Raw genomic sequence first — 25,863 nt, forward strand, 5'->3', positions numbered from 1 at the left:
TGGGTTCCTCCTAATGCAGGACAATGCCAGACCTCATGTGGCTGGAATGTGTCAGCAGCTCCTGCAAGATGAAGGCATTGAAGCTATGGACTGGCCCGCCAGCTCCCCAGACCTGAATCCGATTGAACACATCTGAGACAACATGTCTCGCTCCATCCACCAATGTCACGTTGCACCACAGACTGTCCAGGAGTTGGTGGATGCGTTAGTCCAGGTCTGGGAGGAGATCCCTCAGGAGACCATCCGCCGCCTCATCAGGAGCATGCCCAGGCATTGTAGGGAGGTCATACAGGCACGTGGAGGCCACACACACTACTGAGCATCATTTCCTTGTCTTGAGGCATTTCCACTAAAGTTGGATCAGCCTGTAACTTCATTTTACACTTTGATTTTGAGCATCATTCCAACTCCAGGCCTCCGTGGGATATTAGTTGTGATTTATGTTGATCATTTTTAGGTTTAATTTTTCTCAACACATTCCATTATATAATGAATAAAGATTTACAGACTGGAATATTTCATTCAGTGATATCTAGGATGTGGGATTTTAGTGTTCCCTTTATTTTTTTGAGCAGTGTATATATACCGTATATACTCGAGTATAGGCGGAGATTTACAGCCCAATTTTTTAGGCTGATAGTGCCAATCTCGGCTTATACTTGAGTCTTTGTCCCAGGGGGTCGGCGGGGAGAGTGGGAGCGGCAAGAGTGGCAGCTGTCACATTATACCTGCTCCCGGCACGTCTCTGCACTTCCCTGCTTCTCCGGTGGTCTCCGGCAGCTTGTTCCTGTGATCAGCGGTCACGTGGTACCACTCATTAAAGTAATGAATATGGACGTAACTCCACTCCCATAGGCGTGGCGCGCATATTCATTGCTTTAATGAGCGGTACCATGTGACTGCTGAACACAGGAACAAGCTTGTGGAGAAGCAGGGACTGCGCCACGAGGGCGAGTTTAACGGGGGAGGGTGAGCCATGCAATATTCACTTGTCCCCTTTCCACCGCCGGGCTCTGTCTTCTGCGTCCTCTGTGACTTTCAGGTCAGAGGGCACTATGACGTGGTTAGTGCGCACCCTCTGCTTGAACAGCCACTGAAGAGACCTGGAAAACACAACAGTGCACAGCGGTGAAACGGGAACAGGTGAGTATCACAAGTGCCTGGGGCCTGAGCCAGCGGCGACTCCGGCACCTGACCCCCATAGCACGCCGGTGTCTCCGCCTGCTCAGGCCCCCGGCACCAGACTCCCAGCGACGTGAGGTGAGTATGTCATTTTATTTATTTTTTTAATCGCAGCAGCATATGGGGCATATTATTCTATGGAGCATCTCATGCGGCCATCAACCTTTATGGAGAATTATCTGAGGCATAATATTCCATGGAACATCTTATGGGCCATCAACCTTTATGGAGCATTATCTGAGGCATAATATTCTATGGAACATCTTATGGGCCATCAACCTTTGTGCAGCATTATATGGGGCATAATAAGCTATGGAGCATCTTATGGGGCCATCAACCTTTGTGCAGCATTATATGCGGCATATTTTAATATGGAGCATCTTATGGGGCCCATCATGAACTTTATGGAGCATTATATGGGGCATAATTTGTATGGAGCCATTAACCTTTGTGCAACATTATATGGGGCATATTATTTTATGGAGCATCTTATAGGGCCAACACTAACCTTTTATGCAGCATTATATGGTTCTCCTGCTTCAATATGGGTATTCAAAAATACTTAACCTACTGATGTCTCAATTAATTTTACTTTTATTGGTATCTATTTTTATTTTTGAAATTTACCAGTAGCTGCTGCATTTCCCACCCTAGGCTTATACTCGAGTCAGTAAGTTTTCCCATTTTTTTGTGGCAAAATTAGGGGCCTTGGCTTATACTCAAGTATATATGGTGTACTATATTTTACACCATTCTTTTTAATACATTAAAACACTAAGCTTGATAGGTGTTGCAGGTACAGAGGGTTTCATTTGGTGCCCTCCGCCCTTACCTACCTGCCACGACCACGGCATTGAATTGGGGGGAGCTTACAGGGATCAATTAGAGCACATCCTCCCATTTCGGACCTCCGTACTCTTTGTGCTGTGTAATGTAGACAAAAGGGGTCATATATCAAACCATATCGTCGTACAAACGCCCATCTAGATGTTTGTTTGTTTGTTTTTTAAACTTGCTTATCACTGTACCCTTTGGGGTTGCAAAATGACTGCTTCGATCTGAGCGAGGGTCAGGCTGGCTGTGTTATACAGCAGGAAGTAAAATGGCGCACATAGAGGCGTCAATTAACATATGGGCCAAGTGGGCACTTTTCTGGGTTCACTGGGAGCTTAGCAATTGATTGGAAAATCATCATCGCTGGAAACCAGGAGAGGAACCTGGAATCAGTAAAGGGGCCATGGCCAATCATAGGCCCGTCCCTAAGCTCCATTTTCCCTTTTTGGTCCAGTATATTCAGAGTCCCAATAACCTTGAACAGGACGAAGAAATGTCTGCAAATGTCACTGTTCATCAGGAACCGTCCTGTTGTGAATTCTGCTCTTGGGCTCCCTCCGGTGGTTGTTGGTGGTAGTGCAGTTGTCTTGGGATTGTAATCCGGGCAGGTGTTTCTGCTGATTGCAGCTCTATTAGGTATTTAGGTGTGCAGGATCCATGAGTCCATGCCAGTTGTCCATTGTACTTGGAAGGATTGCATCTCTCTCTGGCTCCTCATGCCCTGCTGCCAATTCAGCTAAGTGTCTGGTTTTTTTGTCTCTGTGCACACATGCAGTGTGCTTTGCAATTCAGTGCATTTCGTTGTGTTTTTGTCCAGCTTAGACTTTGTTTGGATTTTTCAGTCATGCTGGATTCTCAGGAGATGCAGATATACTTTCTATGTCTTTAGTTAGATGTAGAATATTTGTATTATCTGCTGTGGATATTTTTAGGATTTTAATACTGACCGCTTAGAATTCTGTCCTATCCTTTTCTATTTAGCTAGAAGTGCCTCTTTTGCTAAATCCTGTTTTTCTGCCTGCGTGTGTTTTTCCTCTTATACTCACAGTCAATATTTGTGGGGGGCTGCCTATCCTTTAGGGTTCTGCTCTGAGGCAAGATAGAATTCCCATTTCCATCTATAGGGGTATTTAGTCCTCCGGCTGTGTCGAGGTGTCTAGGACGTGTTAGGTACATCCCACGGCTACTTCTAGTTGCGGTGTTAGTTTAGGGTTTGCGGTCAGTATAGGTACCACCTACTCCTGAGAAAGTCTCTCATGCGGCTCCAAGGTCACCGGATCATAACAGTACAACTGGCCAACAATGAGTTAAATGCATCTCAGAAGAAGGGAAGAAAGAGCCATTTTTTTTTCTGTAGTCTGCTTTGTCTTTTCTTCCCTCTTTTCCTCTGGGTGACTGAGGAGTCTTGTGCTAGCATGGATGTTCAGGGATTAGTTTCTCGTATAGACCAGCTTGCTGCTAAGGTACAGGGTATTTCTGATTATATTGTTCAGACTCCGCTTTTAGAACCTTGGATTCCTACTCCTGATTTGTTTTTTGGGGACAGGTCCAAATTTTTGAGTTTTAAAAACAATTGTAAACTGTTTTTTGCTCTGAAGCCTCGTTCCTCTGGTGATCCCATTCAGCAGGTTAAAATTGTCATCTCCCTGCTGCGTGGCGACCCTCAGGATTGGGCATTTTCCCTGGAATCTGGGAATCCGGCCTTGCTTAATGTAGATGCCTTTTTTCAGGCTCTAGGATTATTATATGATGAACCAAATTCTGTGGATCAAGCGGAGAAGACCTTGTTGGCCCTGTCTCAGGGTCAAGAAGCGGCAGAATTGTATTGTCAGAAATTTAGAAAATGGTCTGTGCTGACTAAATGGAATGAGGATGCTTTGGCGGCAATTTTCAGAAAGGGTCTTTCTGAATCTGTAAAGATGTTATGGTGGGGTTTCCCACGCCTGTTGGTCTGAGTGATTCTATGTCTCTGGCCATTCAGATTGATCGGCGCTTGCGGGAGCGCAGAACTGTGCGCGCTGTGGCATTGTCCTCAGAGCAGATGCCTGAGCCTATGCAGTGTGATAGGATTCTGTCTAGAACGGAACAACAAGGATTCAGACGTCAGAATAGGTTGTGTTTTTATTGTGGCGATGCTTCTCATATCATTTCAGTCTGCCCAAAGCGTACAAAGAGAATCGCTAGTTCAGTTACCATCGGAACTGTACAACCTAAATTTCTGTTATCTGTGACCTTGATCTGCTAATTGTCGTCATTTTCTGTCATGGCGTTTGTGGATTCAGGCGCCGCTTTGAACTTAATGGACTTTGAATTTGCCAGGCGTTGTGGTTTCCCCTTGCAGTCTTTGCAGAACCCTATTCCTTTAAGGGGCATTGATGCTACACCTTTGGCTAAAAATAAACCCCAGTTTTGGACACAGGTGACCATGTGCATGGCGCCAGCTGTTATGATCTGGTGGCCTAAGAGCAGCATGGGACGTACTCTGGAGAAGGTGGTACCTGTACTGACCGCAGACCCTGAACCTAACACCGCAACTAGAAGTAGCCGTGGAATGTACCTAGCGCTCCCTAGACATCTCGACACAGACGGAGGACTAATTACCCCTAGAGATAGAAAAGGGAAAACTATCTTGCCTCAGAGAAAATTCCCAAAGAACAGGCAGCCCCCCACAAATATTGACTGTGAGAGGAGAGGGAAAAAACATACACAGACTGAAATGAGAATTTAGCAAAGGAGGCCACTACTAGCTAAATAGAAAGGACAGGACAGAGTACTATGAGGTCAGTATTAAAACACTAGAAAATATCCACCACAGAAAATACAAACACTCCACAGCTAACTAAAGACATGGAGGGTATATCTGCATCTCCAGAGATACCAGCTTGGCTAAACAAATCCTTATACAGACCAAGCTGGACAAGACAAAACATGGAAAATAACTGAACAATAAGATCACAGCATGTGGACAGCAAAATCAAGGCCAGAACTTATCTTTGATGAAAAGAACTGCAAAGCAGAAGAGACCAGGCAGGGATGTGAATCCTCCAGGAACAATGGACAACTGGCACTGACTAAAGGGTGAAGCAAGACTAAATAGCCCTGTCCAAATTGCAAAAAGTGAAAACACCTGATAAATGCTGTGATTCAGAGACAGCAGCGCTACCACTTACAACCACCGGAGGGAGCCCAAGAGCAGATTTCACAACAGCCAGCCCATCAGGAAGATTGTCGTTTTCTGGTGTTGCATAATTTGCATGATGCTATTGTGCTGGGTTTTCCATGGTTGCAGATACATAATCCTATGTTGGATTGGAAGTCTATGTCTGTGACTAGTTGGGGTTGTCAGGGGGTTCATAATGACGTTCCTGTGATGTCAATCTCCTCTTCCTCCTCTTCTGAAGTTCCAGAGTTTTTGTCTGATTTTCAGGATGTATTCGATGAGCCCAAGTCCAGTTCCCTTCCACCGCATAGGGACTGTGATTGTGCTATTGACTTGATTCCAGGCTGTAAGTTTCCTAAGGTACGACTTTTCAACCTGTCTGTGCCGGAACATACCGCCATGCGGAGTTATGTTAAGGAGTGTTTGGAGAAAGGGCATATTCGGCCATCTTCTTCACCGTTGGGAACAGGATTTTTTTTTTGTTGCTAAGAAGGATGGCTCCTTGAGACCCTGTATTGATTATCGCCCCTTGAATAAGATCACGGTCAAGTTTCAATACCCTTTACCTTTGCTTTCCGATTTGTTTGCCAGGATTAAGGGGGCTAGTTGGTTTACTAAAATTGACCTTCGGGGGGCATATAATCTTGTTCGTATTAAGCAGGGTGACGAATGGAAAACTGCGTTTAATACGCCCAAAGGCCATTTTGAATACCTTGTGATGCCATTCGGGCTCTCTAATGCTCCATCTGTTTTTCAGTCCTTCATGCATGATATCTTCCGGAATAATCTTGATAAATTCATGATTGTATATTTGGATGACATCTTAATTTTTTCCGATGATTGGGAGTTTCATGTGAAACAGGTCAGGATGGTATTTCAGATCCTTCGTGATAATACTTTGTTTGTGAAGGGGTCTAAGTGTCTCTTTGGAGTGCAGAAGGTTTCTTTTTTGGGCTTTATTTTTTCTCCCTCATCTATAGAGATGGATCCGGTTAAGGTTCAGGCCATTCATGATTGGATTCAACCCACATCTGTGAAGAGCCTTCAGAAATTTTTGGGCTTAGCAATGAAACGGCGATAAAAATTAGCAAACTTCTCCAGTGTGGTTAAACCCCTGACCGATTTGACGAAGAAAGGCGCTGATGTAACGAATTGGTCCCCTGTGGCTGTCTCTGCCTTTCAGGAGCTTAAACGCCGATTTACTTCTGCCCCGGTGTTGCGTCAGCCAGATGTTTCTCTTCCGTTTCAGGTTGAGGTTGACGCTTCTGAGATTGGGGCAGGGGCCGTTTTGTCTCAGAGGAATTCTGATGGTTTCTTGATGAAACCGTGTGCCTTCTTTTCCCGTAAGTTTTCGCCTGCTGAACGCAATTATGATGTCGGCAATCGGGAGTTGTTGGCTATGAAGTGGGCGTTTGAGGAATGGCGACATTGGCTTGAGGGAGCCAAGCACCGTATTGTGGTCTTGACCGATCATAAAAATCTGATTTACCTCGAATCTGCCAAGCGGCTGAATCCTAGACAGGCTCGATGGTCCCTGTTTTTCTCCCGTTTTGATTTCGTGGTCTCTTTTATCTTCCGGGTTCTAAGAATGTTAAGGCTGATGCCCTCTCTAGGAGTTTTTTGCCTGATTCTCCTGAGGTATTTGAGCTGGTCGGCATTCTGAAGGAAGGGGTGGTCCTTTCTGCCATTTCCCTTGATTTGCGACAGGTTCTGCAGGAATTTCAGTCTGACAAACCTGACCGCTGTCCTGTGGGGAAACTGTTTGTTCCTGATAGATGGACTAGTAGAGTGATTTCTGAGGTTCACTGTTCTGTGTTGGCTGGTCATCCTGGTATTTTTGGTACCAGAGATTTGGTTGGTAGGTCCTTTTGGTGGCCTTCTTTGTCGCGTGATGTGCGTTATTTTGTGCAGTCCTGTGGGACTTGTGCGCGGGCCAAGCCTTGTTGTTCCCGTGCTAGTGGGTTGCTTTCTTTTGCCTTTGCCGGTCCCTGAGAGGCCCTGGACGCATATTTCTATGGATTTTATTTCAGATCTTCCGGTTTCCCAGAGGATGTCGGTTATCTGGGTGGTTTGTGACCGGTTTTCTAAGATGGTTCATTTGGTGCCTTTGCCTAAATTGCCTTCCTCTTCTGATTTGGTTCCGTTGTTTTTTCAGCATGTGGTTCGTTTGCATGGTATTCCGGAGAATATTGTGTCCGACAGAGGTTCCCAGTTTGTTTCTAGGTTTTGGTGGGCCTTTTGTGCTAGGCTGGGCATTGATTTGTCTTTTCCTTCCGCATTTCATCCTTAGACAAATGGCCAGACCGAGGAACTAATCAGACTTTGGAAACTTATTTGAGATGCTTTGTGTCTGCTGATCAGGATGATTGGGTGGCTTTCTTGCCATTGGCCGAGTTTGCCCTTAATAATCGGGCTAGTTCGGCTACCTTGGTTTCGCCCTTCTTTTGTAATTTTGGTTTTCATCCTCGTTTTTCTTCGGGGCAAGTTGAACCTTCTGATTGTCCTGGTGTGGATTCTGTGGTTGACAGGTTGCAGCAGATTTGGGCTCATGTGGTGGACAATTTGGTGTTGTCTCAGGAAGAGGCTCAGCGTTTTGCTAACCGTCGTCAGTGTGTTGGTTCCCGGCTTCGGGTTGGGGATTTGGTCTGGTTGTCTTCCCGTCATGTTCCTATGAAGGTTTCTTCCCCTAAGTTTAAGCCTCGGTTTATTGGTCCTTATAGGATTTCTGAGATTATCAATCCTGTGTCTTTTCGTTTGGCCCTTCCGGCCTCTTTTGCCATCCATAATGTTTTCCATAGATCTTTATTGCGGAAATATGTGGTGCCCGTTGTTCCCTCGGTTGATCCTCCTGCTCCTGTGTTGGTTGATGGGGAGTTGGAGTATGTGGTTGAGAAGATTTTGGATTCTCGCTTTTCGAGGCGGAGGCTTCAGTACCTTGTCAAATGGAAGGGTTATGGCCAGGAGGATAATTCTTGGGTTTTTGCCTCTGATGTCCATGCTGCTGATTTGGTCCGTGCCTTTAATCTGGCTCGTCCTGATCGGCCTGGGGGCTCTGGTGAGGGTTCGGTGACCCCTCTTCAAGGGGGGGGGGGGTACTGTTGTGAATTCTGCTCTTGGGCTCCCTCCGGTGGTTGTTGGTGGTAGTGCAGTTGTCTTGGGGTTGTAATCTGGGCAGGTGTTTCTGCTGATTGCAGCTCTATTAGGTATTTAGGTGTGCAGGATCCATGAGTCCATGCCAGTTGTCCATTGTACTTGGAGGGATTGCATCTCTCTCTGGCTCCTCATGCCCTGCTGCCAATTCAGCTAAGTGTCTGTTTTTTTTTGTCTCTGTGCACACATGCAGTGTGCTTTGCAATTCAGTGCATTTCATTGTGTTTTTGTCCAGCTTAGACTTTGTTTGGATTTTTCAGTCATGCTGGATTCTCAGGAGATGCAGATATACTTTCTATGTCTTTAGTTAGATGTAGAATATTTGTATTATCTGCTGTGGATATTTTTAGGATTTTAATACTGACCGCTTAGAATTCTGTCCTATCCTTTTCTATTTAGCTAGAAGTGCCTCTTTTGCTAAATCCTGTTTTTCTGCCTGCGTGTGTTTTTCCTCTTATACTCACAGTCAATATTTGTGGGGGGCTGCCTATCCTTTGGGGTTCTGCTCTGAGGCAAGATAGAATTCCCATTTCCATCTATAGGGGTATTTAGTCCTCCGGCTGTGTCGAGGTGTCTAGGACGTGTTAGGTACATCCCACGGCTACTTCTAGTTGCGGTGTTAGTTTAGGGTTTGCGGTCAGTATAGGTACCACCTACTCCTGAGAAAGTCTCTCATGCGGCTCCAAGGTCACGGGATCATAACACCGTCCAGATGTTCTGTGTTTGGATAATTGTAGACGTTTATCGATGTAAAGTCACATAATCTGCTTTATTCCATTGACAACATGAAGGTCCTGCACGCCCAAACCTAAACTCCAAAGTCACCATTCACTGTGTGGTTGAATGCAATCCATTGTTTCTTGTTATCAGTCATCCTCTTCGATCATCATCATCTACCGCATTTCCCTGATCCACCCAGTCAGTTACTTCATCATAGAAGGATATTAGATTAGTCTGGCATGACTTGTTTGGTAGAAACCCATGCTGGCTCTGGTTAATTACTGTATTCTTATCCAAGTACTTATATACATACTGTTTAATAATTTGTTCAAATATCTTTCCTGGGATAGAAGTAAGGCTCACTGGCCTGTAATTTCCTGACCCCGATCTTCTTTCTTGATAATAGGGACATTTGTCCTTCTCCAATCCTCTGGGACTTCTCCTGTTTGAAGATTTTTTTCAAAGATTCTGGCTAGTGGTTCTGCAAACTCTTCTGCTATCTCTTTCAGCTCCCTAGGATGTAATGCAGTATTAGAGCAGTTGTATTCCTGCACATAAGGGGCAGTATTAGAGCAGTTATATTCCTGCATAGGGGCAGTATTATAGTAGTGATATTCCTGCACATAGGGGCAGTATTATAGTAGTGATATTCTTGTACATAGGAGCAGTATTATAGCAGTTATCTTCCTGCACATAAGGGGCAGTATAGCAGTTATATTCCTGCACATAGGGGCAGTATTATAGCAGCTATATTCCCACACATAAGGGGCAGTATTATAGCAGTTATATTCCCGCACATAGGGGCAGTATTATAGCAGTGATATTCCTGCACATAAGGGCAGTATTATAGTAGTGATATTCTTGTACATAGGGGCAGTATTATAGCAGTTATATTCCTGCACATAGGGGCAGTATTATAGCAGTTATATTCCTGCACATAAGGGCAGTATTAAAGTAGTGATATTCTTGTACATATGGGGCAGTATTATAGTAGTTATATTCCTGCACATAGGGGGAGTACTATAGCAGTTATATTCCTGCACATAGGGGGAGTACTATAGCAGTTATATTCCTGCACATAGGAGCAGTATTATAGTAGTTATATTCTTCCACATACAGTTGGTGTGAAAAAGTGTTGGCCTACTTCCTGATTTCCTGTTCTTTCATGTTTGTGAAAATTAAATGTTTTAGATCACCAAACATATTTCAATATTATACAAAGATAACACAAGTAACCACAAAATGCAAATTAAATTAAGGTCTTTATTATTAAGGGAAAAAGAAATCCAAACCTACAGGGCTGTGTGAAAAAGTGATCCCCCCCCCCAAAAAAAAAAACAAACATAAATTAGCTGTGGTTTATCACATCTTTGGGAACACATTCACTAGCCACACTAAGGCCTGATTACGGCCACACCTGTTCTCAATCAGGAAATCACTTAAATAGGAACTGCCTGACAAAGTGAAGTAGACCAAAAGATCCTCAAAAGCTAGAAATCATGCCGCGATCCAAAGAAATTCTGGAACAAATGAGAAACAAGGTAATCATAATCCATCAGTCAGAAAAGGGTTCTATAGCCATTTCTAAAGCTTTGGGATTTCAGCTAACTACAGTGAGAGCCATTATCTACAAATGGTGAAAACCTGGAACAGTGGTGAACCCTCCCAGGAGAGGCTGGCCAACCAAAATAACCCAACAGAGCACAGAGACGACTCATCCAAGAGGTCACAAAATACACCACAGTAACATCCAAAAAAATTCAGATGTCACTTGCCTCAGTTAAGGTCAGTGTTCATGACTCCACCATAAGAGACTGGACAAAAATGGCCTGCATGGCTGAGTTCAAAGATGAAAACCAGGGCTTAACAAGAAGAACATAGACTCGTCTCAGTTTTGCCAGAAAATATCTTGATGATCCCCAAGAATTTTGAGAGAATACTCTGAACTGATGAGACAAAAGTTGAACTTTTTTGAAAGTGTATGTTCCATTCCAATTAACACAGTAGTTCAGAAAAGGAACATCATACCAACAGTAAAACATGGTGGTGGTAGTGTGATGGTCTGGGGCTGTTTTGCTGCTTCAGGACCTGGAAGACTTGCTGTGGTAAATGCAACCATGAATTCTGCTGTCTGCCATAAAAATCCTGAAGGACAATGTCCTACCATCTGTTCGTGACCTCAAGCTGAAACGTACTTGGGTTTTACAGCATGACATTGATCCAAAACACGGGAGCAAGTCCACCTCTGAATGGCTTAAGAAAAACAAAATTAAGACTTTGTAGTGGCCTAGTCAGTCATTTTTGCAATTTAATTTTATTAAAAATTTTGCAGTTTGGCTTTTACAGGTTCTTTGCTTCTCAGCACATTCCACTTTAAATGCGACTTGTGGTTATAAATGAGTTGAGAGCTTTCATATTAAAAGAAAAAAAAAACCTGTTAGAAACTCTCCCATTTTATCATCTGAACGAGCTCACTGAATGATCCTCCGTTAACTCTAACGGATTGCATTTATCCTATTTAATCGCATGTGTGCGCGAGCCCCAACAGGCTGAAACCTTGCTCAAAGTTATTTGAGCACATAAGTCTTCAAGGGTGCCCAAACTTTTCAATCAGCCCATTATTTTTTCCTTTTTAAAAAATCGCAGACTTTTTGCCTAAAATACTAAAGGAAATTTGTCATCGTCAACTTGCTTAACTGTTCACAATAAAAGCAATTCTGACCGGGGGTGCACAAACTTTTACATACCACTGTATATTGAATTATATAGTATGGATGAGCGTTATCGTGCACACGTTCTTGTCCATAGGGGGCAGTATGAGGCTAGATTTACAAACAGAAGACTTGTCCCACAGAAACAAGTTTGTATATATCAAACGCACCCACTCATGTTTTGTAATTTGTGAAATCCACTCAAAATTTCCACTTTTTAAATTTTAAAACTTTTTCACATGCGCCTTATTGCGCTTTTTTGGGAGCAGATTTTCGGTGCAGAAGCATATGCCAGAAATAAATGTTTTCAGGATCCTTGGGGGGTACGTAGTATTTTGGTAGAGTTGCCCTTTTAGTTATTCTCCGGTCCGTGCCGTAGATTGCCCATTCATACTGTACAATGACTTCCGTGATTCAGCGGTGAAGAATCTATGATGGCAGCCCGTGAACAGGTTAATGATAATCGGCGCAGGATCGCCCGCATCTTCCACCCTTTGTTGTGATAGTAAGAACGTCGCCCTCCCATGGGCCCCGGAGAAATAAAGCAGCACATGCTGTAATTGTTGCATAAGCCGGATTGCTCATGGGGAAGGCAGTCGTGGGATTTGGAGCGGCGTCTGAAGGCAGAGGGTTGCGTTACGAGAAGTTGACATGAATAAGATCCGTCCTGTGCATATGTAAGACAGACCCTTTGATAATAGAAGGAGACCCAGCCGGACCGGCTTAAAGTGACTTTCCACCTCCAGGAACAATTTTTTTTTTTTTTTTTTTTATTTGGGGCTAAAAATAAATTTTTGCCATTTGGTTTCATTAACAAATTTGCACCATTTGGTTTTGACAGGGTCCCTTTAAATGTGATTATGGTTATAAAAGAGTTAATAAATAAAAATAGTTAAACTCCATTTTCAACATCAGAACGAGCTCGCTGACTGATTCTCCGTTAACTCATTTTGCAAAATTTTTAGTGGAACCAGTTTACAAAAAATTTATTTACTACCAAAAATTGCATTAAAAAAATGGACACCCCCTTAAGACATCTAGAGAGATATCCTTAGGCTGGCTGAACAATTGTGGGACTACAGGTCACGGAAGTCAGCGCACGCGTCTACTCTTCCTGAAGCCGATCAAAGGTGACAGCTGGTCAATAAATGGCCTTGTAAATTCTAAGTAAAAGGTCTGTGAGAAAGTTTGAGCGCAGTCACGCAGGTGTCGTTATCTCTCTCCTTGGCGATAAGGGTGTATTCAGAGATAATCACATCAAACAACGCCATATGCGCAAAGGGGTTGTCCCAAAAACATATAGAACCCAAAATGTAGGTTTATTGGGGGTCTGACCGATGGAACGTCCACTGATCACAAGGACGGGGGTCTCGGCGTATTCTGTGAGTGCAGTGGTAGTGAGCATGTGCGACCACTGAGCCAGGAATGATGGTCGCACATGCTCAGTATCACTTCAGCCTCTTTTTAGGATCAGTAGAGATCTCATTGATCAGATCCTCTCTTTTGTATGATCCCTCCTAATCATTACCAAACTTATAGATAATGATGTTCATCGGACAGCCAGTTTACGTCACATCAAGACATTTTTTGCACTAGCGCTTTCCTACTGTTCTTCTTCTGTGTCAGTTGTCACCGTTGTAGAATTGTATTCGTGCACTAGGAATTAACATTTCTATTCCTTTTTCCAGGCAGGAGAGAATGGCAGTGTAAAGAATTGAGGAGAAAAAAAAAAAAAAAAATTATATATAGATAGATAGATAGATAGATAGATAGATAGATAGATAGATAGATAGATAGATAGATAGATAGATATAGATATATAGTAATGTCAGCTGATTTCCAGTACAGATCCTGCACAGGACTAGAAGGGAGCGAGTCTCCATCTGTGGAGGATCAGATCTACCTCCTTGAGCTGATTCCCAGCAGGCAAGATGGTTTATTGCACAAACGCGCCTGACAGTCGGGAAAGTGTAAAATCCCTTTCACGTCACCTGATTTCCTTTAAATTGTTTCAGATACCAAGGGGAGCCTGCCTGGTAATTAAGGTAATTAGTGAAATGTTATTTAAGCAATTTGCTGTTCATTAATGCAAAGCTGCTCCACTATTTTAAGTCGGTATTCGGAGACGGGCGTTTTTTTCTTTTTTAAAGTAGTTGTAGGTAGTTTAGTAAGACAGTCATTTGCATCAACTATCAAGTGATCCATGGACTAAAGCTGATGCATACAGGCCAACCGATGCTGGAAACTACCGCCCATCGGGCCCGGCTGTAACTGACAGTGGTGGAGGCGAGGGCAAACGGCCGAGGGCAAACGGCCGAGGGCAAAAGGCGGAGTCGAGAGCAACGTTAAATAATAGTGGACTGATTCATCAAGACTAAATGTTTTGGACACTAGTCTTTATCCATAGTCCACTGCTGTGCCAAATTGTTCAAGAGGCGTTTGTGTATTTTTACATCTTTTAGCTGCTGTTTGCCAGTGCTAGAAATGATGCAAAATTTTGAGCTTAAAAAATGCCACAATTGACAACCTATGCAATCCACAAAATTAGTGTCTGAGATTTGCAAGTTTCAACACATAACGCAGAAAACAAAAACACTTTGGAACCAAGTGTGAAATTCCAACTTTTTTTTTTTTTTTATTGTTTTAGATATACATTCTTAAATGTGAACAGACTTTTGCTAAATATATTTACAATCTGTGTATACAGGGGAACATTTTTTTTTTTTAATATACAGAATGAAGTTAAACCTGACACTTCTACCCGTCCCAAAGCAAGACCACCCACCCTGCCCCGGTGCCCACTCGCATTGCCAATTTGGTATGCACTCTGCCATAGTTCAGCGCCATGAGGTTTTTTTTTTCTCCCTCCCCAGACACTAGGCCGGCAGTGAGATAGTTAAAAACCCCACAGACGCTCATGAGGTTACTGAAGGTCCTGAGGATTAGTGGAGAATGGTGGCGGAGGCTCTTGGCAGGAACAGAGTTAATCATGCCGTATGTTCTATGAAGAAACGACACGTCTCCAAGTCAGTCTTTAAATTAATAGGGTGTCAGATTAAAATGAACAAAGATTGGCTTTTACAAAAAACAGAGCCACCCTTGGCCAGTGGCTGTGTATTGTATTGCAGCTCAGACCTATTCACCTAGAATTGTACGATACTGCAATACCCAAATTCAGCCACTGGGCAGGAATGGCAAATTTTAGGGGACATTTTTGTTTTAAAATCTTATACAAAAACACTTAATAAAAGTAACAGCAACATCTTAAAAGGAAATTCCCCATCTCAATTTATATTAACAAAATGCTGATCAACATGACCGAGAAACCATCATTTAACGATTACAAAACTTTTTTATTTTTTTTTCCTTCTTATAGAAAATTTTGCCTAAATAAAAAAAAAAAAAAAAAAAGTTGTCCATTTTTTCTTTTTGACTTGTAAATGCTATTGACTAAAATGTCCAATCAAATTAGTCTAGTAAATTGCTTGCCCAGACTCCAGTGACAGTCCCACAACCGCTCAGTCTGCCTAAGGATTTTTGTCTACATGTGCCATTGCTTAAAGGAGTTGGGGTCAGTTTCTTTTCTTCCTTAATGCATTTATTTTTGGCTTAAAATCATTTTTGCAATTGGGTTACATGAAAGATTTTGCAGTTTGCCTTCTATGGCCTCTGTGTTGCACTGTATGTAGGTGAATAGCAGGTCTGTGTGGGAGCGCATGTGTTGCAGAGCTATATATATATATACATATATACACACACACACGCGTGTACGTATACAGCAGAGCTGCGCGCGTGTACGTATACAGCAGAGCTGTGCGCGTGTACGTATACAGCAGAGCTGTGCGCGTGTACGTATACAGCAGAGCTGTGCGCGTGTACGTATACAGAAGAGCTGTGCGCGTGTACGTATACAGAAGAGCTGTGCGCGTGTACGTATACAGCAGAGCTGTGCGCGTGTACGTATACAGCAGAGCTGTGCGCGTGTACGTATACAGCAGAGCTGTGCGCGTGTACGTATACAGCAGAGCTGTGCGCGTGTACGTATACAGCAGAGCTGTGCGCGTGTACGTATACAGCAGAGCTGTGCGCGCTCGCTCCTGTGTGTATAGCAGAGCTGTGTGTGAACGCGTGCATGTGTATATATGTATAATAAAGAAAACTTGGCACTCAACTTCTAGAATATTTTTGTGTATTTTTAATTCATTAAAAAATCCCAAAAAATATTCTAGAAGTTTAGTGCCAAGTTTTCTTTATTATACATGTATGGTGTGGGGCCCTACTTGAGCACCTTCTGAGGTTGTGCATACAGTGTTTTTCCTGTGTATATATGTATATCAGCTGTGTGTGAGTGTATGTGAAGCAGAGCAGTGCTTGATTGCCTGTGTATGTATATAGCAGAGCTGTGCGTATGTATATAGCAGTACTGTGTGAGTGCTCGCTCCTGTGTATAGCAAAGCTGTGCATGAACACATGCGTGCTTGTACGATTGCCTGTGTGTATGTATAGCAGAGCTGTGTGTGAGCGTATGTGTGTATATATAGCAGAGCTGTGGGTTATCCCATGTGTATGTGTGTACAGCAGAGGCATGTACAGCAGAGATATGCGTGAACGCATGCGTTTTCTGTGTATAGCAGAGCTGGGTATAAGAGCCTGTGTGTGCGCGCATGTGTATGGCAGAGCTGGGTGTGCGAGCCCGTGTGTGTGCGAGCCCGTGTGTGTGCATGTGTATAGCAGAGCTGGGTGTGAGAGCCCGTGTGTGTGCGCATGTGTATAGCAGAGCTGGGTGTGAGAGCCAGTGTGTGTGCCCATGTGTATAGCAGAGCTGGGTGTGAGAGGCCGTGTGTGTGCGCATGTGTATAGCAGAGCTGGGTGTGAGAGGCCGTGTGTGTGCGCATGTGTATAGCAGAGCTGGGTGTGAGAGGCTGTGTATAGCAGAGCTGGGTGTGAGAGGCCGTGTGTGTGCATGTGTATAGCAGAGCTGGGTGTGAGAGCCAGTGTGTGTGCGCATGTGTATAGCAGAGCTGGGTGTGAGAGCCAGTGTGAGTGTGTGCGCATGTGTATAGCAGAGCTGGGTGTGAGAGCCAGTGTGTTTGTGTATCTAGCAGCACTAGATGTGATGCGAGCATCCATGTGCTGTGTGAGAGCGTCCGTGTGTTTTAATCACCAGTAGTATTTTTCCATCTACTGGTATATAACCCTTGGATGCAGAAAGTGGACAACCCCTTAAAACTACATTTTATGAAAAAAAATCAGATTAATACTGCAGGAGATGTGCTGTGTAACTTTGAGCCAGGTGATTTTCATTCATGCAGACTAGATATAAGCGATCTGCTGCCTCATACACATCTTTACAAAAAAATAAATAAATGATAAATTGAACAATAGCAACAAAGTCGAATCACTCAGTAAATCTCATGCTGCAGAATTAATCAGATTTTTCTAAAAAATAATTTTAAAATTCCAATTTTTGTCAAGATCGATATTCTTATGCCTTTATTTTTTTTTTATTGTTTCTTACATCTCCATTGATTTATTTCAGAGTAGCCGTCGTTTTACTTAAATTTCATAAATCAATAAATAGTGAAAATAAGAAATTTTGTAATTTTAGGAGAAATCTGCTTATTTCTCCTCCTGGACTGATCTTTCATTAGCAAATCACAGGTGAAACGTGTCCTCCGTGAATGCAGATGTTTCCATTACGGAGATAAGAGACGACAGTTGGTGCTCATAAAGTTCTATGGAGAACTGTGGCTCCTCCCACTTTCCATAGAATCTCATGAGCACCAACTGTCATCCCTGAACATAAATTTTACCCAAGAATTGAGAATGATCGATCCAGAAGATGAAAGAAGCAAATTTCTCTATTCAAAACCACACAAGGAACTTTCTAATAGATCTCAGGAAATAAAAATGTAAACAAACGTTTCTCCAAGTTAATAGTCAATTAATTATTATTTTCTTTTAAAAGGGAATATAGGAGGTAAGCAATCCTGTGTCTATGATTTTTTTAAACTCCTTTTCTGCCAGAAACATCATAAAATCCTAACAAAAAAAAAAAAAAAAAGACTGAACATTGTAAAATAAAAATAAATAAAAAAATTTAAAAAAAATTTATAAAATGGGCAAAAAGCAAATTTCTGCATAGGGCCAGGTATATTAAGACTAGTAGTGATGCAGCCTGCAGGTCATCTCTATAAGGCACATTTGTGTAGGTCTGATTGTGACGTCAAGGCGCGGGGCACGCCTCGGAAAGGTTACCATGTTTTATATATTTAAAATTATAGAAAAAAAAAAAAAAGGGGGGGGGGGGGGGGAATTTAATTAAAAAAATTCCAGTAAGCCATGTTAGTTTTTTAGTGGCCGATATCCTGCAGTGAAAACCATGGAAGAGATTATATTTATACATATATATTTTTCATTTTATTGAAGGGGCGATACATAAAACACACCACTATATATTTTTTTTAATCTTCTTGCTTTTAAAAAAAAAAAAAAAAAAATTATTAGCAGAAGGGCTAAGGGTAGAAAAGTATATATATATATATATATATATATATATATATATATATATATATATATATATATATATATATATATATATATATATATATATATATATATATATATATATATATATATATATATATATAAACTTTTTTTTGTTTTTTACAATATTATCTAAAAACGCAAAATTTGTAAGGCAACCCTCATGAATATTAATGTGTCAGATTAACCGTCTCCCTGTCGGGTAGGGGCATTGCGGGGAAGATCAGTTCCTCGGTGACACGGTTAAAAGATTAAATGATCCTGATGGCAAAAGATGGTAGCGAAAATGCCCAGGGTGAAGTGAGGGGGTGCTGCACCCCTAAAAAACCTGAGAAAGCACCAGTCTTTAGCTGGCAAAGGGCAGGGCCTGGGCATAAATAAGGAAATACCGTTTCCTTTGGATTTTTCCCACTTGTAAAATAAAAAAATAAAATTAAAAAAAAGGCGCTTTGTTTGACGTCCCAGCTTTAAGCCATGCAGATCAGGAAGCGATATTTACATATGTAAGAAATTATGGGAGTTTTTTTTTTTTTTCAGCATGAGCCACAAAATTGAGAGCGAGATCAATTAAAGCAATTTTTCTTATGTTAAAAAAATAAAAGCATTTCTACAGCGAAACCAGTAAATTAATTTTCATATCTTTTTCTCTCTTTTTCTGTCCTCACCTCCCCCCGTCAAAATAAAAAAATGATAAAATATGGGATTATAAAAAAGAAAAATGTCCTCACATCCAGGGAATTTAAGGAGTTTTTTTTTTTGTCTTGGGTCGGGGGAGGGGATTAAATTCCGCTGGATCATGATCCCGCAGAGGGAATCAATCTGCATAAAGGCGCCTAGGCTTCGCTTGGTGGGCCCAGTAAGTCCTCCATTAGGAATCTCTGCTTTCCAGTGACAGTTCTTCTGTGGCTCGCTGGAGGTCGGTACTGACCCTTCTACAGGGTGGTCCACCCGGCTGTGGGGGAAGTTTTGACTCCTCCTGATTACTTTTCACTTTTTTGTCCGACTCCTCCGCTCCTCCCTCAGCCTCCAGACGTTGATCCTCACTCCAACGGCGCTTAAAACGCAACTTAAGGGGGATACAACGGCCACTTTCGCTTCCCGCGTTGACTGTTTCTTCTTCCTTTCCAGGCGGAATAGGTGGAGGAGCTTTTTGCTCTGGTGCTGTGGGTGCCTTAAACACCTCCTCATCTTCTTCTTCTTCGCTGATGTCAGTCACCTCCACCATCAGCTCCTCCTCATCATCGGAGATGGGCTCCACTTTGATTTGTGGCACACCAGAAGAAGAAGAAGAAGAGGAGGAGGAGGTAGATGAACTGGGTTCCAAGGGTCGTTCCCGCTGCTTTTTGCCCAAAGGAGGAGGCTGGAGTTTAAATTTGAAGGGTGACTCGTCAGGAGGCAAATGGAGAGGTTTTTCGGGGCGCTGTGGTTGAGGAACCACAATACTGGGGTAGTGCAGAAATGCCCGTGGGCTGAGGTGGTAATTATACACGCTCTGCGTGTGTGCCTGAAGGTAACGCTTCATGTCTTCAGGGTTGAATGAAAAATGACTACCTCCTGGGTACATGGGACTAAGAGTGGGCGATGGGGTATAGTTCATATGATTAGGGGTCATTGGTAAGGCAGGCGAGAGCTGTGGAGGCAATAGACCAGCCGGAGCACCCATAGGTGACACTGGGAATGGGCTAAGGGGTTCTGGCACCCGTGGACGAGGGTAGACTCTGAAAATGCCCTCATGAGACAGTCGAGGAAGTGGAGGCCCTCTGAAAGCTGGGATATCAGGCCCCGGGCCTCGTCGGTGCTGCTCTTCGCTCAGGCTCTCTTCTACTTCAGAGTTAGCCGAAGTGCCATCGCTGCAGTCACTGACTGATCCACGGGCCAGACGTCGTGCCACGGAGGAGAAGAGGGTTGGTGAACGGAGCTCCTCGGTAGGAGACAACACATCTGAAGGGGTGCATGGTGGGAAACGGAAATGCGTTCCTCCGGATGGTACAGGTGGGGCACTCTGGGGTACCGGCCCTCCTAGAGAAAAAAAAAAAAAAAGGGACAAAAAGGAAGAAACATTAGTGGCAAATCACACACAACTTCAAAAACATCTAGAAATCAAGCACAGTGTTCGTCAGAATTATACTGGATGGTGCAGGTTCAGGTGTTTTCTGACTGTGGGTCTTTGTTTTTGGCACATTATTGCCTGGGAGGCAGTTAGGATTACTACAGGTACCGGGAAAACTCGCCAAACAAATAATCATCATGTAGAAGACCAAGGCCACCATGGCATTTCCTCAGCATTCAGGTCAATGACTGTCCATGGAAAACCATGTACAGCTTCATAACACCAGAACTTGAGACTACAACACATAGGCGGACCCACTGAGCAGGATCAAAACTGGAGATAGCACCATCTTGGGTCAGAGGAGTCGGAGGTTTGGCTTACCGACTCCACAGCCCTGGTAGTCGGAAGAAATAACGGTAAGTGAAAAGCGTTCAGCCGGAAGTTACTGTGTTAAGAGTCTAAGACATGCCCCCCGGGGATGGACCATCACAGGTCTCAGCAATTGGGTCTCGTGTGCAAACGGCTCTGCACAAGAAGAGGGTCTTGTCAAGTGTTCCTCTTTTCTCCTGTGGCCATCTCACATGACATGGGAACGTGCGCCTCAAACTTTCTAAAGCTCTTCCGATGGGACAGCAGTGGTGAAAAGGGTCAAAATGCCAGCGAAGACTTACCTGTCATGCCCATGTCTATGAAGGGGTAATTGACCAACACCAGCTTGTTGAAGTTAAACTTGTAGGTAAAGCGTTTGCCTTTGGTTTTGTGAAGGATTCTTTTGTTGTAGTAATACCTAAAAGAAAAAAAAAAAAGAAAAAAATCACGGTTACCGATAGAAATTAGTGTCGTCCATGATCTAGCAATTTCCTAGGGGGAAATCATCTATGTACCGACGATAGGCTGGTGCGGCAGACGGCTACTGAACTGTGCAAGAATTGATGAGTTCCCTGCAAGCATTTGGCCTATTACATACCTCCGGTCACCTCAGAGTGTTCTTCACCCTGACTTCCAGGTGTTTTCCAACAGGAAAACATTATAATCATTTGCAGATTTGGGAATTCTGGGTAATAATTGCTTTTTTCATTGGCAGTCCCTCAGAAGTTTGCTTGTCCTTCTAGTTGCAGCCCTGTTCTTTCGCATTGGGTATATTTTGCTGGCTGGAACCCAGTAATTACCCCTTTGCTTTTCAAAACACCCAGGTGTAGCAAAGACACGAGGACCTTATAATTAGATCTCGGCTCCTGCCTTCCACCCTAGGTATGAAAAGTAAATAGGCGAGGGCAGAATCGCGTCCTGCCAGCCTGTAACCCCTTCTTAGTTGGGACATAGGTAACATCAACAGTATAAAAGTGTATTCCAGGAAGAATTTATGCCCCCTAGGATGAGATTTAAAGATATTAAAACTAACAATGCTATGAGTTGCAGGGCACATAAACCTCCATTCCTTTTATTTCTGTAAAGCAGATTCTTGCTAGAAGCAATTACGGTACAGTAATTAATACTGGAACCATTGGTGGGGCAATAAATATGGATGCCACTGTAAATGTGTTATTACATAAGCATATGGCTCTTTAAAAAAGGGTTATCCCCCAGATGAAGCCGATCAGGCGAAACACTAGCGTGTTGTGTTTTACCTACATCTTGTGATTACAATAAATACATTGACCAAATGTCATCAAGTTGTTGTCCCACGCAACCGGTGGGATAAGCTATCGAAGTCCAGCACCTTGGAGCCAACTATTGACACCGTAAGGGACACCAAAGGGGAAGAGCTTAACCTTGCATCATGTTACCTTCCTCCCAGGGATTAGATGGATTCTCATCATTCAAATAACACAGTGGACAAAACAGCTATGCTATTAATGTATGCTGGGGAAAGTACCACTTGCGTGCCTCAAACAAGGGTTTTCTCTTTGTTTAGAAATTTATTTTGATGAGGCTTTTTTTATTTTTTTAAATAAAAACACAAGTCCCAAACTTAGACTGAGATGGATGAGGTACTTCGAGAACTGTCGAAATTATGTTAAGTTTTATATGTGTGCTGAAGAGTATTGGCTGCTTCTTCCAACATACAAATTTAAAAATACATTGAGATATTGAAGTGGACATGCTTCAGATGAAGCCAATTGGGCGAAACTCAAGTCAGAAAAGCAGAAAGCACTGTTTTTTCATTAAAATAAGATAAAAAAAAAAAAATTTAATAAAAAAGGTGATAAACCAGATCTTAAGAAGTTGGAAACCACTTACACCTACAGAAAGTCATGAGATTTTGGGAACCCTGACGCTCATAAGAACAATCTACATCATAGAAAACACATCACTATTAGAATCTGCCATATTGAAACGGAAACCAAAACACATCCATCCAGTGAGGTCTTTCGAGGGAAACCACATTGGACAAGGTTTTGTTGCACTAGCTAAGAAGTCCACAAAAGAGAATATATCTTACCTGAGTGCTCGGCTCAGCTTGTCATAGTTCATTTGAGGTTTGCACTTGCGCACGCCCCATAACCGCGCCACCTCATCGGGGTCCTTGATGACAAATTCTCCATAGTCTCCTTGCCAGGCGATGACATCATGATATTCCTCCTTTCTCAGAAGCTCCAGAATAAAGTGCCAGAGCTGGATCTGTCTGGAGCCAGGGCTGGACTCCGGCTTATAGGCCCAGTCAGGAAAGGCAAACCCTGGAACAAGAAGAGAATGGAATTAAAGTTACTGGACTCTAACTTTAAAAAAACAGCAAAAAAAAAAAAAAAAGTTGTACAAGGAGAAAACTGCCACCATCCATATATATTACTCAAAGAGACCATTTGGGCGCTGCATACAGGGCAGGACACGCACTGCTGGGAGGCACAAACGCTCAAGAGGGCACGCTCCTGTGGGGGGGGCACAAAAGCTCAGGCGGGCACGCTCCTGTTGGGGGGGCACAAAAGCTCAAGCGGGAACGCTCCTGTGGGGGGGGGGGCACGAAAGCTCAAGGGGCACGCTCCTGTGGGGGGGGGGGGGGGGGCACAAATACTCAAGCGGGAACGCTCCTGTGGGGGGGCACAAAAGCTCAAGGGGAACGCTCCTGGGGGGGGGGGGGGGTACAAAAGCAAGTGGGAACGCTCCTGTGGGCGGGACAAAAGTTCAAGCGGGCGCGCCCCTGTGGGAGGCACTAAAGCTCGGTGGGCATGCTACCCAGTTTCCATACCTCATTCCCTATAATGACTGAGAATGCGTGATTACTTAATTCCCACATTTTTAGGATTGGTTGTTTAGAACATTTCCCGCTGATATATAACTGAGGGATGGAGGCATGTACCGCTTGGGACATACCGCTGCAGTGGGAATTTGAGCACAGGGTACATAGGGTCCGCAGTGACTACAATATCACAGAGGGGTCCGCCGGTACATTGTACAGTGCTGACTGGGTGGCAGTAAACGGACAGGACTTCCCATGCAGGATGGGTCTGTGTGCTGCGAAACCACGTGAACTCGCTCCAAACATGTGAGGCAGTGGTGTGTGGCGCTGCCTGCCAGCTCACTGCTCCCTCCATCCACGGCGGGCGCACACCAAATAGCTCCCATCTGAGGTCACATCATCCCCACACAAAGGCCCTTTTCTTATAAGGGCAGAGAGCGGCCCGTCTCCTGCACATTCCTTCCAGGAGTACAGAAGTAAGAGGGGGCGGCGGGCACTGGTGTAAGGGGGGGCTTGTCCCATCGTCTCCACCCGCACAGCACCCATGTACTCCTGTCTCCATCGCTGGTACCAAGTCCTACCATGATGCCAAGTAACAATACTAAAGCGACAAGGAAACCAAGTCTTATCATACTACAGATACAGTGGTCCACAACCACTCGGGGGTCTTGTAATGCAATCTATATTCTGGTTCTAAAAAGTAAATAAACGATTCACCCCTTCTGGCCAATTTTATTCTTTTTGCCCACTCATTTTTTCCCACTTTTCTTCCAGGAGCCATAACTTTTTGGCTTGAGTTACTGTACTTTAGTTTTTACATTTTTCCCATAAAATTTACAGAAAATCTTTTTTTTTTTTAGTGGGGTAAAATGGCAAATTAAAAAAAAAGGATCCGATAATTCCTGAATTAATTTGATTTTCGTTTTTATGGCATTCAATATGCGGTAAAAGAACAACATTCTTCAGGTCAACTGAATTATGGAGATACCAAAACTTTTTTTATTATCACAAAAAAAAAAAAAAAAAAATTATACATATATATCCCTACATATACACCTATAAATATATACACCTATAGATAAAGAGTGTGTGTTTTTGCATGTACATATATATACACACATATACATACATATACACATACATATATACATATGCACATATACACATACATATGCACATATACACATACATATATACATATATGCATATATACATACACACATTATATAATATATAATACGTTAGCCGACATTTTCTGAGACCCATAACTTATTTTTCCGTTAATGGAGCTGTAGTTTTTATGGATATCATTTTGGGACACATGACGTTTATTGCAGATTTCGGCCATTTTGTAAAAACACTGTTGCCTATAGCCACCAATCACAGCGCAGCTTTCATTTCAAATTCTGCTTCTGGGAAGTGAAAGTTGCACTGTGATTGGTGGCTATGGGCAACCATAACAGATTCTTTTACTCGCTTTCTTAAATCTCCCAGGCTTATTAGAAAATGTACAGATCAGAGGTGGCGATTTATTGCACTGACCACCTCTCATTAGCCAAAAATGGCTGATAACGGGGAACAATACCCTGCATTTACAAGGAACAGCACATGTAGACGTACATCAGAAGGACAAAATCCAGTCCTTAAAGGGTTATCTCAAGAACGACTGAAAATATTAAATACTTTAACATCTTACCCAAGCACCCGCGCTCAACACTACTTAGAAACTATCACAGCAGTGGTGGTCGGTCTCCTAGGCAACGAGCTGTATAGATGAGTGTTAATATCTCGAGAACAGGAAACTGGAAAAGTGCATCATCTAGGGAGGTGGGAAAAACCCTTTAAAATCCACCATAAATGGATGTGCATACGGGGATTAACCTGGGTCTAAAGTAGGGGTGTACTCTATTCTCTATGGGACTGCTGGCGCTGCGCTACTCAGACACCACTGCTGATCCATTCAGAAGTGGGATGGCAGTGCAATTGTTGGATCAGTCGGGACCCTCTGCCATCCCCCGCGGTGACATGACCAATGCACCACTATACACCCGCCGATCTGTAGTCATTTCCTCGCCTGATTAGACAGAACAATCAGAATTTTAAGGGATGGATGGTTCACATGGAATATCACCCTCATCGGGAATCACGTCTTGCGATAATGGCGATTTTAATGCCAACATGAACAATCCGATAAACGAGTAAAGTGACTGCGATAGGTTTACTGGTGATTGTTGGATCGTCTAAATGGATCCTCATGCAAAAAACAAAAAAAAACAGCTGTTCATCCATTATTATTGTAATATTATAGGATAGTCCAGTGATCACTCATTGA

General features: G+C 43.2%; 1 protein-coding gene across 3 annotated transcripts in view; it reads right to left on the bottom strand.

The window, feature by feature from the left end:
• Positions 1–18,410: 18,410 nt before the first annotated feature.
• The window catches only part of ERF (ETS2 repressor factor), a 95,190-nt gene continuing 87,737 nt past the window's right edge, over positions 18,411–25,863 (bottom strand). For all 3 annotated transcript variants that reach the window (XM_077259937.1, XM_077259938.1, XM_077259939.1), the window contains exons 2-4: positions 22,797–23,031; positions 21,025–21,140; positions 18,411–20,322 (exon numbers count right to left, since the gene is read on the bottom strand). In XM_077259937.1, the coding sequence (XP_077116052.1) occupies positions 19,172–20,322; positions 21,025–21,140; positions 22,797–23,031 (1,502 nt within the window). In that variant the 3' untranslated portion in view covers positions 18,411–19,171. The remainder of the gene's footprint in view (positions 20,323–21,024; positions 21,141–22,796; positions 23,032–25,863) is intronic.

Source organism: Ranitomeya variabilis, chromosome 4 (genome assembly GCF_051348905.1).
Source record: "Ranitomeya variabilis isolate aRanVar5 chromosome 4, aRanVar5.hap1, whole genome shotgun sequence".
NCBI lineage: Eukaryota > Metazoa > Chordata > Amphibia > Anura > Dendrobatidae > Ranitomeya > Ranitomeya variabilis.